This window comes from Aquila chrysaetos, chromosome 2, assembly GCF_900496995.4.
Source record: "Aquila chrysaetos chrysaetos chromosome 2, bAquChr1.4, whole genome shotgun sequence".
In the NCBI taxonomy this organism is placed as follows: domain Eukaryota; kingdom Metazoa; phylum Chordata; class Aves; order Accipitriformes; family Accipitridae; genus Aquila; species Aquila chrysaetos.
In genome coordinates this window covers 26309133-26326588 of record NC_044005.1, presented here as the reverse complement: position 1 = coordinate 26326588, position 17456 = coordinate 26309133, and the positions used below count along the sequence as shown (strand labels likewise).

Below are 17456 nucleotides of genomic sequence, written 5' to 3'. Positions count from 1 at the left end.
GGCAGGACATACCTGCCATCATCTCAATTTTCTCTGTGTATTTTCCTTTCCTATCAAAGGCCCTGCAACATGATAACAGCCATCAGCCTGGCACAGTTCAGACCAGCAGCAGTATTATAACAGGACTGTGTGCACAGGAGAGAGCTCAGGGGTTGTTACACAAGGGAGCAGTACCAAGAAACAAACATAATAAAAGACAGTTCATAAAAATGGAACAAAATACCCCATAGTTCTGAAACAAGTATGAAACATACTGAGTTAGGCAGCAAGGGGGGCAGAGCAGGGCAGGGCCAGGAGGCTGCCAGGTGTCTACATTATCCATGCCCAGTATTTCTGCCTTCCAAGGATTTTGAGCAAAACAGGACATTGCTTCCTGTGTGCATGAATTCTTGGACAGAGAGGGATGGAGAAAGGAACAGAAGTCACATATTCCTGCCTTGTATTCGCACTGGAATTAGTAAAGAACAGTGTGACGTTGAAGTCATACCAATCCTTCAGGATCCCAGGTGTCAGCGCAAACTTCTGCCCCACAGTGTTAGCAAATAAAACCAGTTAAGCTTAAAGACACTCTCCTATGATAACAAGAAAGCATGATTTAATGGTGTTTAGCAAATGTTATTAGCTCAATAGCCTTATTAGCTACTAGCTCAAAAGCCAGGCTTAGCCAATGTGGAGTTGTCCCCTTTTGTATGGGGCCCCCTCCCCACTACTCACCCTCCCCCCTGTGCTAATTGTCTTTGAACGTCTACCTTTTCTGCGTGCCTTGATGCAGGGAGACAGGACTTCTCTCGAGAGGTGACGATGAAGGCTCTCCCAGGGTAGCTGTTGTGCTGTTCTCACTAGGAAGACGATAGTACTAGCACAGAATGAAATATGGCAAGTGGAGTGACAGCAGCTGTGTCTGGAGTGGCCTCAGATCCTATAATTACATCTCCCTTTATTACCTCTGCTAATGGCCCTCCAGGATGACAGAAATGATAATAAATTAACAGATTATGAACTCCACTTGCCACAAATTATGTGACTTTTTTTTTTTTTTTTTTAATTCTGGGAGCTCCCACTGCCAAACCACTGAAATAAAAAAAAAAAAAATCACAAAAAATAAAAAACCTGAATGTCACATCAGCTATTGCAAATAAAGCAGCTTTTCTCAACCTGCACCTAGGAATGAGGGAAACATGCATGCAGCTCTGTGCTAGAGACAGAGGCTTCTCTTTGGGGAGCCTAGGGATGGCAGTGGAGCATTCAGCACTTTTCAGGATCAGACCTGAGAAAAGCAGCAAGAAACAGATCACTAAGGGCACTTTCTGGATGCTGTGCCATCAGACAGCTCAGGAATGCAAAAGGGCTGGATTCTAGCAATTTCTGGAAGCTGTAAGATGGCAAGGCAGTTGAATTTCACAACTAGAGGTTCTCCAGTGTTATAAACCTATAAAAGCAAGCCTGTGATTTTGGCCAGGTGAAATTAGCGTTTACCGTTCCTGTTCTCAAGTTCTATAGCATGGGAGACCCCAGGTTATATGATCTTCCCTTGTCTGTGCAGACTGCAACGATACAGGCACAGTCCTCTAGCCCTTGCATTCTACATGTGTAAACACTGGAGGAAAAGGGTCCCGATTCTGTCAGACATTTCAAGTCCAGGCTTGGCACTGCAGCGCTCCCTCCCTCATACTCGCCTGCCAGAGCTGGAGTTGTTGGCTACCTGGGAGTGCTTCTGGCAAGGGGCTTTCCTAGGTGGGTAAGGCAATTGCAGCTGGCTCTTCTGTTCTCCTTGGCACACGGTAAAGCATGGTCTCTGCTGTGCAGTTCCCACCTGGCATGACTGCCTCTGGGAAAGAGTGATTAACAGAGATGCTGGATGTACAGTCTACTGCTAGGGTTAAGTCAATTTTTCTATTTTATTCTCTAGCAGGAAAGTGTGAGCCCTGTCTGTCCTGGATCCTCTCACTCTATTCTGTGACTGTTTCTCAATCTTTAACAAATTTCATTGGCAGACTGCAGTGAGGTGATGGCATAACCCCTTTTGTAATCCAGATGGGGAATGAAGATGCAGGAAGGCCATGTGACTGACCCAGAAACTGGACTTAAGACAGCAGCCTAAATGCAGGGCTGTTCTCCATGATCAGAGCTAGGAGAAGGGTGACCAAAGGAAAGATTCTGGGTGCTAGAGACCATGACAGTAGCTGTGAACATCACCGTTATCCCTGTCTCAGGGCTAATCTCATCAGTTCCCTGTGCAGCAAACAGACCTGGGGAGACAGGATCCCAAGCCTTTGAGCTGCATCAGCCTGCACTTGGACTCAGTCAGGAGGGCTGCATTCAGGAGCAGCACAGTACTGACTGCGGGAGGTAAGGGGCAGAAGGGTGAAGCAAAGGACGAGTCACCCCTGAAGTAGTCACAGCCTGAGCAAGGGGTGGGATTCACCAGGTGCAGGGCTACGTGGAGCACAGGCTGTGCTGTATGGGAATCAGTCTCACAGTCACAGAGCTGGATTTGCAGCTCTTCTCTCCAGTAGCCTGGACTCCTCTTTAGCTGTTCCCTCTGGCACTCCTCCCCAATGGTTTATTGATTCTTCCCTCCCACCCACTGCTCCCCTCAGACCTTGCACACACAACACGTGACAGCTGATTGGTATCTGTTAATTAATGTGGCTTGGGGCCTCTTTTCTATTCAGTGGCCTGATAAGGGAAATTGGATGTCCAAGGGCTGCCAGGCCATTATCACCCTTTGCTTCCCCTGGCAACACAAACACAAAACATGGCGTAGTGATAAATAAATACCACTAACCCACCCTTCTGCCTTCCCTTCCCCAGCTGAGATAGTGCAGATAGAAAAAGAGAACCCACAGTCAGTCAATATAGCAATCATCAGCTCTTTTGTTAATTGCCAACTTGATAACAAGAGAAATCAAATGATCATCATGGTGGCTGGCTACCTAGGCCCTGATGCGGGGCCAAGAACTGTGAGCAGGGAGGGCTGTGGGATAAAGGAGTCCCACTGAGCCTAGCACACAGCCAGCAGGGCTGGGAGGCTTCTGCACAGAGGCTAATGAGCTCACAGGCCTCTTGGTGAGCCCTGAGGCTTAATAAGCATCTGGGGAGAAAACTGGCAGGGGAGGCTGGTGGAGCATCGCTCCCCCAGCTGAGGGGTGCCTGGGTGTCCCATTCTCTCACAGCCCTGGGACCCTTTAGGTGCAAGGAGCTACCAAAAAGCAGAGTCCCTGCCTGTCAGTGCTGGGCAGGAGCTGCAGATGTGGGACCAACAAACTGTGTGTGGCATCCCTGTCTGTAATGGCTGTTGCACAGTGCCCGTCTCCCGGGATCTTTCATGGGCTGGCCTTCAAGGGTACCTGGTGCAGAGGACGTAACAGACACAGCTTTCCTTCCCATGCACTTTATTTTTTTCCCCTCAAGGCAGACAGTCCCTCTGTGTTTTGGCCTATCCACTTTCTCAAGTGGATTCTGGGGCTGTCAGGGTCTATCTCCAGATGATGATTGCTCTTTCTGTATTTGAGGAGAATGACTTGGTTCACTGCTGGGTGCTGGTTCTGTTGCTGCCGGGTTTGGCTGTGATTTAGGTACTTGTATGGCACCATAAAGGTATTTTTGACACGGGGTAGGTTTGTTGGCTGTGAGGTGTAGAAAGCTGATGGTGTGGAGCTCAGGGAGTGATGAGGAATAGAAGAGGGTTCTGTTCACAAACGTATTCAGCTTTTGAATACATTTTGGTGCTCTGTTGTAGCAGGACCTTTTCTCATATTGGCCAAAATGAGAGACTGTGGTATGCTTGTAGTTCAGGCCTGTGTCGTTCCCTCCTACCCCATCAGAAGCCCTCTTTTCTGCCATCTGGAGCTCTTCTCTGCTCTTTAGTCAGCTGGGGCAGACTAAATAGGCCGCAGTACAAAGCTACAGAGGAACAGTGAGCAGGACAATGTGGTACAAAACAGTTGTTGCTTTAGAAGAAGCAGAGATCATTGAAAAGAGGTTATCATCACCTTGGGTTGCCATAAATGCAGTCAGAGCTCCTGTTTGAGGCTGTGGGTGGGCATGGGAGCAAAGAGAAGGGTAAGCTCCATGTGTGCTGATTGCCACAGAGACACTTCAGTGACCACAGGGTCACTTCAGTAGGCTTTATTTTTATTTTTTTTTGAAAGCAGCAGGCCAATGGGGGAGAGTGCTTGGGGTGAATCCCAGGGAAACTAAGGACCCCAGGCTCCTAAAGGCTTTGCTGCACACCCATTTGACCCTGCTTGTCTTTTGCCCTGTCAGGGTTCTCCAACCTCTCCCTTGGGGACCAGATGAGCCTCTTGCAGAGCGCCTGGATGGAAATCCTCATCCTGGGCATTGTGTACCGCTCCCTGCCGTATGAGGACAAGCTTGTCTATGCTGAGGACTACATCATGGATGAAGAGCACTCTCGTCTGACAGGGCTGCTGGAGCTCTACCTGGCCATCCTACAACTGGTGCGCCGCTACAAGAAGCTCAAGGTGGAAAAGGAGGAGTTTGTCACACTCAAAGCTCTGGCCCTTGCCAACTCAGGTACAGCCCTGGCCCAGCCAGCCTCGCAATCAGGGAGTCAAGGCCCACGCTGTTATCTGGTACGGGAGGAAACGAGAGCCTACTGCCCGAGACTGTGCTGTGCCTGTGTCGTGCAACATCCTCAAAGCTCTTCTCTGTCCACAGAGCAGGACCTAAGCTGGAGAGCAGGGAGAAATGAGACTTGCTGCTGCTAGAGCCCCAGCTGTGCTCTGGCCCTGTATTAGGGAGTGGAACCAGGCAGGGATGGGCTGGCTGCTGGTTTCTGGCAGTAAAAGAAAGGCTGTGGAGCCCTTCTCCACTAACAAGCCGACTCCAGTGCCGTGAGTTCAGAAAAGGGGAGGTGTGCCATGCCTGCATCCACCTCAGTAGTGTTGGTCAGTTACAGCAAACAGGGAAACCCTGGTCCCAATTTCAAATCCCACAAAAAGCTGTGGGCTTGGGGCTGCCTGGTCCTGTCCTGGAGATATTCAGTGACCACAGACACTGAATACCCCTTTAAATGGGAGACAGTGTGGATCTGGATGGTAAAGGGTAAGACGTGCTGGCAGAAGCCTGATGTTGCATGTTCTGTTTCTTCTTGTGAAGAGGATGAGAAAGGCCAGGGCCCTCAGCCCAGTGCCTTCCATCTCAGTATGTGCAGCAGGCTGTGGGAGACACAAGAGGTGCTGTGTGTTGCCCTGATGTTGCACAAAAGCCAGACACATATTTGCTCAGGAGTCCTTTCCGAAAGGGAAACTGCTAAAGCTACTGTGTGACGAGGGCTCCCTCTACATCCCTTGAGTCTCATTGTCTCACATCAGATCTCCTTGCTGAGCTGCGTCGTGCAGGTCACAGAATTCACCCTTGCAGCCTAGCAATAAGTCCAGTATCTGTGTTTGGCTAAACCCACCTTCCAGAAAGACACCTCATGTGAAGCTGAAGGGATTACAAGAGGGGGAATCTACATCTTTTGTGGTAGCCGACTCTAATAATTAATCATTCTCTCAGTTTAAAAAAAAAAAAAAAAAAGGCACCAAAAAGGCACCATATCTTTAACGTCAGTTTACCTGAGTTCAGCCTTCAGATACCAGTCTTTGTTGAGCTGTGTCCTATGACGCCAGGTCTTTTTACACCTGACAGCTTGACATGATAAAGTTCCTGTTCCATAGTTGCATTCCTTGGCTATAGATATATTACTTCAAGTATAACTAAGTGGTCCAGAATGCTGTGAGACTGCCCTATCCTCACCATTTTACACCATTCTGTTCCTCATTGCCGTCCATACTTCTTAGCAACGGCAATTTAAAAGAAAAAAAGAAAGAAATTACTTACAGTTCATTGATAAAAATGTTGAGTAGTGTCTGTTTTTTTACCGATCCCTGTGGATTTCCACAAGAAAACTCCTTCAGGGATGATTCACCACTGATAGCTACTTTGAGATCTGTCATCTAGCCAGTTACTAATCAATTGAAAGTGTGCTTTATTGATATTGCATAGTGCTAATTTTTTAATGAGAATGTCCTGTGGTGCTAAGCCAAGTGCCTTATAAAAGCCTAAGTCTATTATATCTATGCAGTTAACTTTATCAACCAAACTTGTAATCTCATCAGAGAATGAAATCAGGTTGGTTTGACAAGACCTCTATTCCAAAGTATTGTGTTGACTGGCAGTAGAATTGTAGAATCATTTAGGTTGCAAAAGACCTTTGAGATCATCGAGTCCAACCATTAACCTAACAATGCCAAGTCCACCACTAAACCATGTCCCTAAGTACCACATCTACACATCTTTTAAATACCATCTTATAAGTCTTAATTGAACGTCACAGTTTTTTTCCTTTATTTTGCCCTGGTTCACGTCAGGCTAGCATGGAAATTATCAGATAAGACCTAGGAAAATATGTGCATCATTAGAACTTTTCCAGTCATCTTGAATTTCTCAAAAATACCAAGACTTGTTGATCATTAATCTGCCCTAGATGGGCCTCAGCCAGCAATTTTAGAACTCTTAAAGCCAAGTTATCTAGCTCTGCTGATTTCTGTGAAGTTTGTCCCTAACAGATGTCTAATATCTTCTTGCATAAACAACAGACTAAGAAGTCTTCATCATCTTCATATAACACAGGTACCTAATGCTGCTTTTTTCTAAACAGGACAGAAATACTCACTGAGAATTTCTGTCTCCTCTGCACTGCTATTAATAATTTAATCATCTCCAGGTGAAAAGAGCCCCACTACAAAGGGTCATTTTTCTTCTATTTCTTAAATATTTGTAAAACTTCTTTATTGTCCTTAGCCCTTCCAGCCATGGATTTTCCTCCGATGTCCTTCACTTCCCGTATCGATTTTCTACACTTCATAACTTCTGATTCATATAAATTGCTATCTAGTTCCCTTTTCCAATTTCTCATATATTGCTTTTTTAGCTCTAATTGCTGCCTTCACTTTGCCACTGAACCAGGATGGGCAGATGGCCAAGGCTGGCCTCTCTCGATTGTGGGACAGTGGTTTTTGGTGATGTAATCAACTCTTGTTAAAGAACCTGCCTCCTGTCTACCAGGAAGGTCACAGGATTAATCAGGGAGAATGGCTCCTCAGAGAGGCTGAAGTGCTAAGGTAGTGGTTGTGACAGGGTAAGTGCCACACCAGGACTTTCATCTGGCCCATGCTATAAGCAGAGACACTGCAGGACTTGAGCCTTGGTGCTGTCAAGTTCTTCACGTGCAACAGAAGCACTTTCTGCTGATGTTGCTCACTATGCTTTCAGGACTAAGCCCAGGGTAAGCCTTATGGGACAGTCTGTATCAGGAGTGGAGGAACACTGAGCAAAGACAGAGCAGAACAACCAACACTCATCAGCTGCTTTGCGGTTCTGCTTCCAGCACTGTGGAGTAAAGAAACCAAGGTAAGGGTCAGGAGGCACAGGCCAAAGCATGTTCTCAGCTGGATGGGAAAAGCCATTCTGACTGCACTGGTTTCTCCTAGTGCAGCTAGAAGTGCAGCTATGTAGGAGCATAATCCACAAAAATCCTGCTTTGTTATTCATATTGAAACACGTGAAAGTAAAGCACGAGATCTTGTTTTTCATGTAACTAAAGCCTCTCACAACACACACAGAAGAAAGCTAGAACAGGGCAAGTGTATTTTTCTACTGTAACTTTCACATTCAACCTTCACATTCTTTTAATAAAAGTTATTTTTGTTAGTGTATTTGTGACATGGAGTAAACTTGCAGAGCCTGCATGTATGTGCTTGCATGCAAACAGCTGATTCCTAAAATGGTAGGAATGCAGACTACCTTTGGGCCAGGCCTTAGCTCCCATGGGTCAGAGACAGGGTTTAAAGCTGAGCACTTAGATTAGCACCTGTGCTGCCTAGACCTGCTTTCTGCCTTGCCTCCCATATAGATAAATTCCTGAATTTGCCTTATCCCTGCTGGGTGTAATTGCTCATACAACCCAGCTTCTAGGGACTTTCCTGTCTTCCATGCAGCCCTGTGTATGTTGACCCTTTGTTTCTAGGAATTAAAACAAATGAAAACAGAAGTGGGAGCTCACTCACTCTTCACTAGAGGAGAAGCTAACAATAGGCTGACCTTGCCTGTGAGCAGAGCTGTGGCTGATCTCTGAGTCCTCGGTGTAACACACCAAGGACGCACCTGCTGGGACTGGCAACGATAATTCAAGTGAATGCTGTCTTTAGAAAGTGCATTTTAGAGAGCTGAGAAATTAATTCTTAATGCCCAGAGCAGCAGGCAAGTCCCAACAATATGATCACCCATTTTTTGACAGAGTAGGGGTGCCGTAGACTTAACCTGTCACCCTTCAGACCCAGCAGTCCCTTCTTAGGCATTCCTAGGTCCTCTTTCCTCAGGAATACAAATTGATCAACCTGTGTATTGAAGAGCCCTCCAGGTTAGCATACAGCACATGTTCATTTAAGGACATCCCGGACTGACCAAATCTTATTTCCCCTTTTTTCCCCCAATGCATTTTAGTGCTGAGATGGAGTGAACAAGGTTTGGATCTAGCAAGGGGATGTGTAGCAAATTCTGTACTAATGGGTCCTGTGAGGTCCCTTGCTCCTCCTGCTCCTGCCAGAAGCTGCAAGAAAAGAGTTAGGTGAGGAGACAGTGAGCCTTGTCCATTCTCACACCTGCCCTGTACCCCATGCCAGCAGTGCTGGAGAAGGGCTCCTGACATGAAGCCTGACTTCTAGGCCAGCTGACCCTCAGGGACATGGTCAGGCAGCCTCCCTCCACCTCAGTGCTCTGACAGCTGTAAAAATTCATAGCTATTGATTTCGTAATTAACAGTTTATCAATGCCATCGACACCAGCTCACTGATGGATTGCAAGGAAATTAATCCTGCAATGTTATTTTATTTTTTGCAGTCAGCTGCCAATTTTGAGCTTCTTTCAGCAAAGAGTGGGGGGGTGGGGCAGGCTTTGATCTAGTTATTTAGTGCTGTTAAGTCTCATCACCTTACGAAGTCAGGTGGCAGAAGGGCACAGTTTTGGGATTCTGTCTACTGTACAGCAGCATCAGTACCCAAAACCAGACCACCCGCTTTGGCCTGAAGCATGGCTTGTTGCCTGGTGCTTCTAGCACCTGCTGGGATCTGCAAACTCTGATGGGCTGTGATTACTTCTCCCCCTTGTGCCTCTAGCCAGCAGGACATTAAACAGAAAGACTGGAGGACATTTCTCTCCAAGCTCCAGCTCTTGATACTTCCAGTATCCAAAATGACCTCTGCAACTTGGCAGGAAACAGATCCTACTCACTTCTCCTGAATGGGGCATGGAAATTTTCCAGAGGTGCTACCTGGCTGGGAGAAGTTGACAGACTGACTTGGCAACATGCTTCTCCCTCCCTGCTTTTCAGAATCAACCTCTGTGGCTTGCTCAGGTCATTGTGATGACCTGCCAGCCCTTCTCTGAGCTTCTTTGCCTGGTCTCTTGGATACAAATAGCACATGCAGGAATAACAATCCTTCCTCAGTAGGCTTCTTGGAAATACAACCCTTTAATATCCTCTAATTAGGGCATTCCTTCTAAACAGCTTCTTAAACAGCTTTCTTGCTAGACATAATATTTTCCCAACTGTTGTAATACTTCATAAATCATGCATCATAAAGAGCATTTACTGTACATGTGTCTTATGAAATTCACAGTCTCTAACTGGTGTTGCGCTCTCCATAGAGATGACACATATTTCTAGAGAGACTTTGGCGATTCAGCCAGCTTTCCTCCCCTTCGCTGCTGTCACACTGAGGAGCCCCTGTCCTCACATTTGTGTTGTATGTGTGTGGGCTGAGCCGGAGCGCTGCCATACTGCAAAGCCTGGCTGCAGTGGCAGACAGTGCAACTGCACGTGTGCTTGCCATAGTGTCCCTTTGCTGCTGCTTCTGCATTCGTTGCCCTGTGGCAGGAATTTTTATCAATGGGTTCGGTATCGATTAGAAGTCTCTGAACATTCAATGAAGACAAGGCAACAGTGTCTCCAGCTCTGTCAGGATTGTAAGAAAGAAGCAAGTATCAGCAAGATGAAAGGGAGAAAAACCTTCAGTGATGCTGTGCCTCATTAGCTTCTCTAATCTAACCTCTCTGCTCTTTGGTGCTGCCCTGTCACCATGACTCACCCACAAGTTTAGCAGCCTGTGTTCAACTCGGGTTCCCCAGCTGAACCCCTGACTTGGTCGCTACCAGCTACCTTTGCCTCAGACACACCAAGGAGCTGTGCTAGCCTTGCAAACCCTGCCAGCCCCTCCGGTAGCTTGTAGAAATCTAACTGGCAGGCTAGGGAAGAGGCCTTGCAGGAGGTGTGGGTTTCCTTTACTGAAGCAGGAAGCTCCCGGAGCAGCTGCTGCCAGTCTCTGAAAACAGGGGCATATGCACAAAGGTGGGGCTGGCAACACCCCTGGGCACACTGGTTGTGACCTACTGGGGCTTTTGTATCTTGCTGACACCCTGAGCAGCTGCACGGCAATTAGGCAGTTTAGACAGATGAAGCGCTATAGCAGTGTTAATTATTCTTAATGAGATTGCTCCCAAGTGGCAGCACAGCAGCTGCTGCCCCTTGCAGGGTGACTCTCCCCGTAAGGAGCATGGAGGGCAAGTGAATGTGCAAGTCACAAAGGCCCCGGCTGACCCCTGCACAGCCTTGGGGTGGCTGGCAAAATGGGCAGCACACAGGGCACAGTGTGTCACCTACGCCTGGCAACCTTACTGTCCCACACTGTTAGGGCCAGCTCGTTGGGCTGATGCAGAACTTCACAGCAGCAGCACCAACACCTGCCAGCAAGGGGTTTTTTGCCCTTAAGAAACAAAACAAAACAAGAACAACCACCCCAGCGCCTGCCCCCCCCCCCACCCCCCCCAAAAAAAAACCACCAAAGCACCAAACCCCCAGAAAAACAGAAAAGAAAAGGAAAGAAAGCATCTTTAGCTTCAGGACCATAAAGGATTTCCTTCTTTGTGTCTGACTTGTCTGTTTGCTGTCTTTTCTCCCTCCCTCCAGACTCCATGCACATAGAGGACATGGATGCAGTGCAGAAACTCCAGGACCTTCTCCACGAAGCCCTGCAGGACTACGAGCTGAGTCAGCGCAATGAGGAGCCCCGGCGAGCAGGCAAGCTGCTTCTGACCTTGCCCCTCCTGCGGCAGACGGCCGCCAAAGCTGTGCAGCACTTCTACAGCATCAAACTGCAAGGCAAGGTTCCCATGCATAAACTCTTCCTAGAAATGCTAGAGGCAAAGGTCTGACAGCCCCAGCGCCAGCCGACAGTGGCCGGGGAACAAACTAGAAACAAAGATGCAGACAACGGAGCAATCCAAACAGCAGCAGCAGCCACCGCCGGCTTTTATCGTCAATCATTTATTATGGAAGAATTATTTAATGTCTATCTGTCGGCGTGACTGCAGAATCTCGTGTACAGGAGGGGGGAAACTCTTTTAATCAGTCACCTGTTTCTCTTTTTTTTTTTGTTTTCTCTGTGGGAAATACCAGAATATGCTCTTGCACTTGTTGAGGTGGTCACTGGGGCTCAGCCCCTCTGAGCAGTGATGCTCTCAGCACTATCCAGGCCGCCTGCTTCCCAGCTCCCTCCGCCAGTGCTGGAGGGGGAGTGGGGACAGAAGCAGGAAGAGAGGACGAATAGCGTCAATACAAACTTTATCTGCTGGTGTTGTGAGGGGTCGGATAGAAAGGGAAGCAGCCAGGGTCCTTCTTTTTGTCACCTTCCTGGCTCTAACCATAGAGCAGATGCTCCTTTGGAGAAGAGTGCTGCTGGACCTCTCCTGATGAAAACGGCTGCCTCCCAGGCTCCTCTAGCGACAGCTAACACTTGTACATACAGGCCCCACTTCTTACCGGGAAAGATGCTCCTAACTGTGTAAGATATTCTGCGACCTTGTACAGTGTGTCATTACGCCTGGCTAGTCCCTCCTATGTACAATCCCCGCAGGCCGCTGAAGAGGTAGGATGTATGTCCCCGAGAGAATGCAAGTCTCCTTTCCCAGATGGCAAGAAAAAGAGGAGAGCCTCATGTTATGCTTCAGTGCTGGGTTGACTTGATAATCTCTGCATCCTCTCCTATGTGGTGCTAACTACAATTCTTCCACACTTTTCACCCTGTAGTGTATCATCAAACCTGCCTCTTCAGCTCAGCTGAGTGCCATTCCCCACTTGTTCCTTGTGGCAGAGAACACAAGGCTTTGTCTGCATGATTACTGCCCAACTATAAATACACCCCAAACCAGGGCTTTCCTAGACTTCGTTAAAGTGATAGCTCTTTGCCTCCACAGAGACTTAGGCTTATTGCCAAATGCTAGTTAGGAATCAAGGGCACTGCTTTTTGGAGGAGGCAGCTCTTGAGCCTGAGAGATTGCTTTTTTGTGGCAGCCTAGGGAAATAAATTAGAGGGTGACATGAAACCCCCAATATCCCAACTACTGTCTTCCCCTGCCTCATCCCATTACCCTCAACAGCAGCAAAAGAGCTAGCATAGATTATACTTGGGCCTGGTAAGAGATTCTTTCACTGATGGGAAAGCAAATATTTGACCTTGAGGTGGCAGGAGAAGAAGTGGGGGAATGTTTATTTACTCCTTTCCTGTAACCAGGTTCCTGCTGTCTCCAAGCCCTGGTTTAGATCTGCTGCCTAAGCCGCAACTGCTGCATTCCCGGTAGCCAGAGGGGAATGTGGGTGACTGACAAAACTGGCTGTTGGCAGTCTCTGAGATTTTATTTTCTAGGTCACTTAGTTTTGAGCCAGCCTAAGCTGATGAAACCTGAATGTATTGTCTGTTTTGTGGCCAGTGGCACGGCAGTAGAGGTGAGAAAAAGCCTCTGATCTACATTTGAGACACCACTAGCTGTACTGCCTCTGTTCCCCTCAAGCTTCCATCCCTTCCTGGCTAGCCCAGGAGAAAGGTGGTGTGGCAGAGGAGTAACTTTCCCCCAGCAGGAAGCCTTCCAAACCAGGGTTGAGGCCTGTGATCAGGGAGACACTGGGTGCTTGTTTTCTACTGGAGCAGAATGTGTCACAGCAGAGCTGTCAGTGCTGCAGAACAACAGCCAGGCTAGCTCAGAGACTGGGGGCACTAACTGATCCTGACCTCTCAGCTCTCACAGCCAGCCTGCTCCTGGTACTTGAGTTAGTTCAGTTCCATCTCCTTTGAGTTTTCTCTACACATGCAGTCGTAGCTACTCTCACTCATTTTGTGCTCACTTGATGAAGGAATTCAGTCTTGCTTCAGGCACATTAGTAAGCCAACAGAGACCTAAGGGGCAGAAGGCATGTGGGAGCTGGGACTGCTTCTGTGTTCACAGCGGTAGCAATTACACAGTGGCCTTGTGCTTTGAACAGATTCTCATGCTTCTCTCCACAGCTCCCTCCCAGAGGCAGCTGGGGAGAAAATGAGAGGCTTTTGGTTGCGCTCATGATCCCTGTACCCATCTGTGACTCGGAGGGACCAAAATGAAATGCACACCACCACTACAGAGCCAGCTTGCCATGTGCTGCACTCTGCTGTGTAAAGGTAGCTGTCCCAAAATGGGCAGAAAAGATCCTAAGAAGCAATTCTTATTCTGTTGAGCCCTGGCTGGAAAGGTCACTTACCAAAAAAAAAAAAAAAAAAAAAAAAAAAGGCTCTTCCAGCTTTGTTGTATTTGGACTTGGGCCTGCTTTCCAGAACAGGGAGGGAGAACTATCTACAAAACATGATTATGGAGAGCTGCCAAGTTAGCTTCTAGCCCACAGAGACTGCTGGCTATTTAGAGTAGGGCTATGGTACAGAGGCAAATCCTGCCTTGGCAGAACAATATAAAGATACCAAATGCATTTTTTTCCAGGACCTTCTTTCTCCATTACAGCTGCATAACCTTGGAGCCCATCTGGATATCCCCCATTGCTTGAAGATAATATGCCTGGAAGTGTTTGCATTGCTTCTGAAATAGGATGGGAACTGAAGCAGACAGTAATTAGCATATATTAATCTCTTTAAGCAAGGAATGCAAACTCTTCCCCAGGAACTGGGACAGAAACACCTGTCTAGATTTAACCCTTAAAAGGCTTGTACCATATACTGGGAACCAGGTCAGATCTGTTGGGCACCTCAGACCAGTACAGGAATCACACACATCTCTTCCCAGTTACTCTGATTTGCTGTGCATCACTAGTGCTATCACGCTGCCACAACTGAGGAGCATGTCCAGCCTACACAGTGAGCTGAGCTTGCAGAGAAGGGTAACATTTTAGTGTAGTCCTCTCAATGCACTTTGAAGTAGGACATGGGGCTTCAGCAACTGCTTAGGTCTTTGAATGCTCACAGTCTTTTACAAAAAGGTCTGGGGATGTGGAAGTTGAGACATGAACTAGGAAATGGGTTCTGGGTCAGTGCTCTTTATGCCGTTCATTTGTAATATAGGACTTACAGAGTCAGCACCATACAGCCATCCTTCTACATGGGGCAAAAGATGATGGAGCTTGAGCCTTGGGACACAAATGGGCTCTATGAGTTAAAGAAAAGCAAAGCGGTAGAGGTAAGTGTATCAGTGACAGTGAATAAGCATGAAGCCCACGCCCAGCAACTATGGTAAAAGCAGCTCCAGCCCCTGATTTGCATGTGCGGATAACAGAAAGGACGTACCCATCAGCTGCTACAAAAGGCATTTCTTCCCAAGTGACTAGCTCTTCTGTTTTGGGCACATTCTTCTCTTGGAACAGCAGTGTCTGGCCTGTAATGCAAAACAAATTTCATGGGGATCAATTAAAATAAAAGGTAAAATACCACACAGAATTAGATTTCTGGGGAACCTTGGGCATTACACCTCGCAGCAAAACTGTGAAGCCAGAAGAAACTCCCCCATAACAATCAGAACCTTGCAGTACTGCTCATGCTAAGGGGGCATTATTTTTCTCTTTGTAAGCTAAGTAATCTTTTTTTTTTTTAAACTATTACAAATATATAAAATAAAACATGCTGCACCAGAAAGATGTAAGCAAGCAGCTATTAGAGGGGAAAGTCATTGAGAAAGACCCTAGAATGTAACTTGTTGAGCTTTTATTACCAATCGGAGCTGAGAAAAGAGCTTCCACTTTGTATCCACAAGCTATAATCAATCATACGGCCAAAGGCCACTCTGTTGTTCTTGTGGCTGGGTTGTGTGGAGAAGCCAGAGAGACAGAGGCTGTGAGAATGATGCAGGGAGTTATAGACAGTCAGTGAAATAAACAGTATCTACTTAACTATTATCTGCTCCTGAAAAAAAAAAGAAAAAACCTGTTAAATAAATTGTATTCTTGTGGTACAGGTCATTTCAAGCAAAACAAGAAATAAAACAGAGAAATGTAAAAACTAACCCAGACAGAGTAATGTTTATTGTGTTTAGGAGCTGCTCCATTCTGTCCCTTGGGATACACATAGCCCCACAGAAGACGCTGGGGTGGGGGAACGCATGATTTGTGCATGCTGTGGAAGGGAAGGAGAGCCCCAGCCTTCTCACTTAGAAATGCTCGTTTGGTGTTTTCCCATATCCAGAAAAAAAATTCTCAGCAAGCTTCTGAGTTTTTGTGAGATTAGCTTTGCTGAGGACTTGTTAGGCAGACACTGTTGTCAGTCTCTGCTATGGTCTGGTCTGTTTCTTTCACTCACCCATTTTCTCCCCACATTCTGCACTTCACTGGTGCAAGGAGTAAACATGAGCTAGCAATAAATAAGCCTTGAAGTTGTTCCAGTGAAAAACAAAATCTCTAATCATAAAATAGACCACTGGCTTAAACCCAACAGTGACATCATGAGTGTTGCAAGCATTACAGCAGCTGTCCAGTGCTTATAAAGTGGGTGCAAGTGCTGAAGTCATGGCATTTGCATTGATCTGGTGGTCAAGTGGTGCAGGAGGGCAAGCTTATGTCTGCTTGAGAGAGCAGAAGGAAACGTGCTGTGGTAATTGGGGCAGAGATGTGAGAAACAAGGACCCCAGTTTTTTATTCTACCTCTGACTCTACTGAGCGCAGACAGCATCACACCCTGTGTAAGCAGCACCATCTCCACACACCTCAGCCAATGCTGCTAAGGTCCTTCTTTCAGGCAATGGCACTCACCGGGATGGTGCGTCTAAACCAGGCAACCAAGAGGCCTCTCAGCCTGCCCGCGGGAGGAGGGGGTGGCTGAATTATGAGTGGTGGCCAGCAGGAAAGGCCATGGGCTAGAAATGAGCTTGAATGAAAAAAACAAGATGAGCACAGAGCTAGAGAGCGAGGTGGAGAACAACAAGGTTTTTCTACACTTACAGCAGCTACCCCCCAGCCCCACAGTCACCACCACTCTGACCGTGACAGGCTCAATCTTCGAACCAACACAATCCCTTTCCAAGTTCACATAGGCACCTCACAGTCCCCACCTGCTCACACTCCCCACCCCACCTGCATTGAGTGCTTAGGCCCTCTGAATGTTGTATCCGTTCAAAGAAGGCTTGGAATTGGCCACCACAGTAGGACTTTAGAACGGACTTTACTTTGGGTTAAATATAGCACAGGGACGGTCAGTCTGTGGCTTTGCGAAAGGCAGCAGTTCTGGGGTTCTGAAAAGTTTATGTGGTACTGGAGCTGCCGGTGTCAAGAGATCGGTAAGGGTAGCCAGAGGACTATGGAGAGCCCAAGCCTCATTGGTCTCTTCAAACACCATTCAAGGGACATAAGCTTTCCTCAGTCCCTAACCTCTAAAGTGGCAGCTGCCTTCCTTACATTTCCTGGGCACCCTTCTGCTTTGTCTATGTTTTTCGATGCTTTCCTTCGTTTCCTTATTATTGTTCACTCACACTGGAATTAAAAAAAAGGGGGGGGAGGAGGGGGTTGGCTTTATAGTAAGCACACTGAGCATTGAGAGAAACTGAGGACAACCTGAAATTTCCTCTTGCAGAAAAGCTTCAAAGAAAATACTGGAAAAGTATTCTATGTTTTCTCGGATTAGCTGGGGAGGGAGGGAGGTTTCTCTACTAATCAATGTTGAGTTCTTTAAATAGATTTCTCTCCCCCAAAGTTAAAGGCATGTTTGACTGCTGGGATATGTTCTTAAACTCCAAATGTTAAAACATGATTGCAGTAGTTATTTGTGGCTACCTGCACACAAAATAAAATGAAAACGACCAAGATTTTTGTCTTTCAGGCTAAGGTATCACACAGGGAATCAAAGCAAACATTAGCTGATGTACAGAAAACTTCAGTGTTCAACTTTCCAGTAACAGAAAGCTAGAGAGGTTGTGCTGTGTGCCTGGCTTTCTTTACAAAGATATTCTCTCCCATTGCAACCAATTTGAAATGACACCATGGCAAAACCTGGACACCTGCGCCTGGGGAGCAGGAGGACTAGCCTAGCAGTGTGCTGTGGTGGCTGGAAGAGACAGAGGCTGATAAGCGACTAATGCGAGTTGGGTTTAGA

The 17456-nt window shown here is 47.1% G+C and overlaps 1 protein-coding gene across 3 annotated transcripts in view; it reads left to right on the top strand.

Moving 5' to 3' along the window:
- Positions 1 to 17167, top strand: part of ESRRB (estrogen related receptor beta) — a 135931-nt gene extending 118764 nt beyond the window's left edge. For all 3 annotated transcript variants that reach the window (XM_030031463.2, XM_030031457.2, XM_030031471.2), the window contains 2 exons: positions 4270 to 4539; positions 11036 to 17167. In XM_030031463.2, the coding sequence (XP_029887323.1) occupies positions 4270 to 4539; positions 11036 to 11280 (515 nt within the window). In that variant the 3' untranslated portion in view covers positions 11281 to 17167. The remainder of the gene's footprint in view (positions 1 to 4269; positions 4540 to 11035) is intronic.
- Positions 17168 to 17456: the final 289 nt, after the last annotated feature.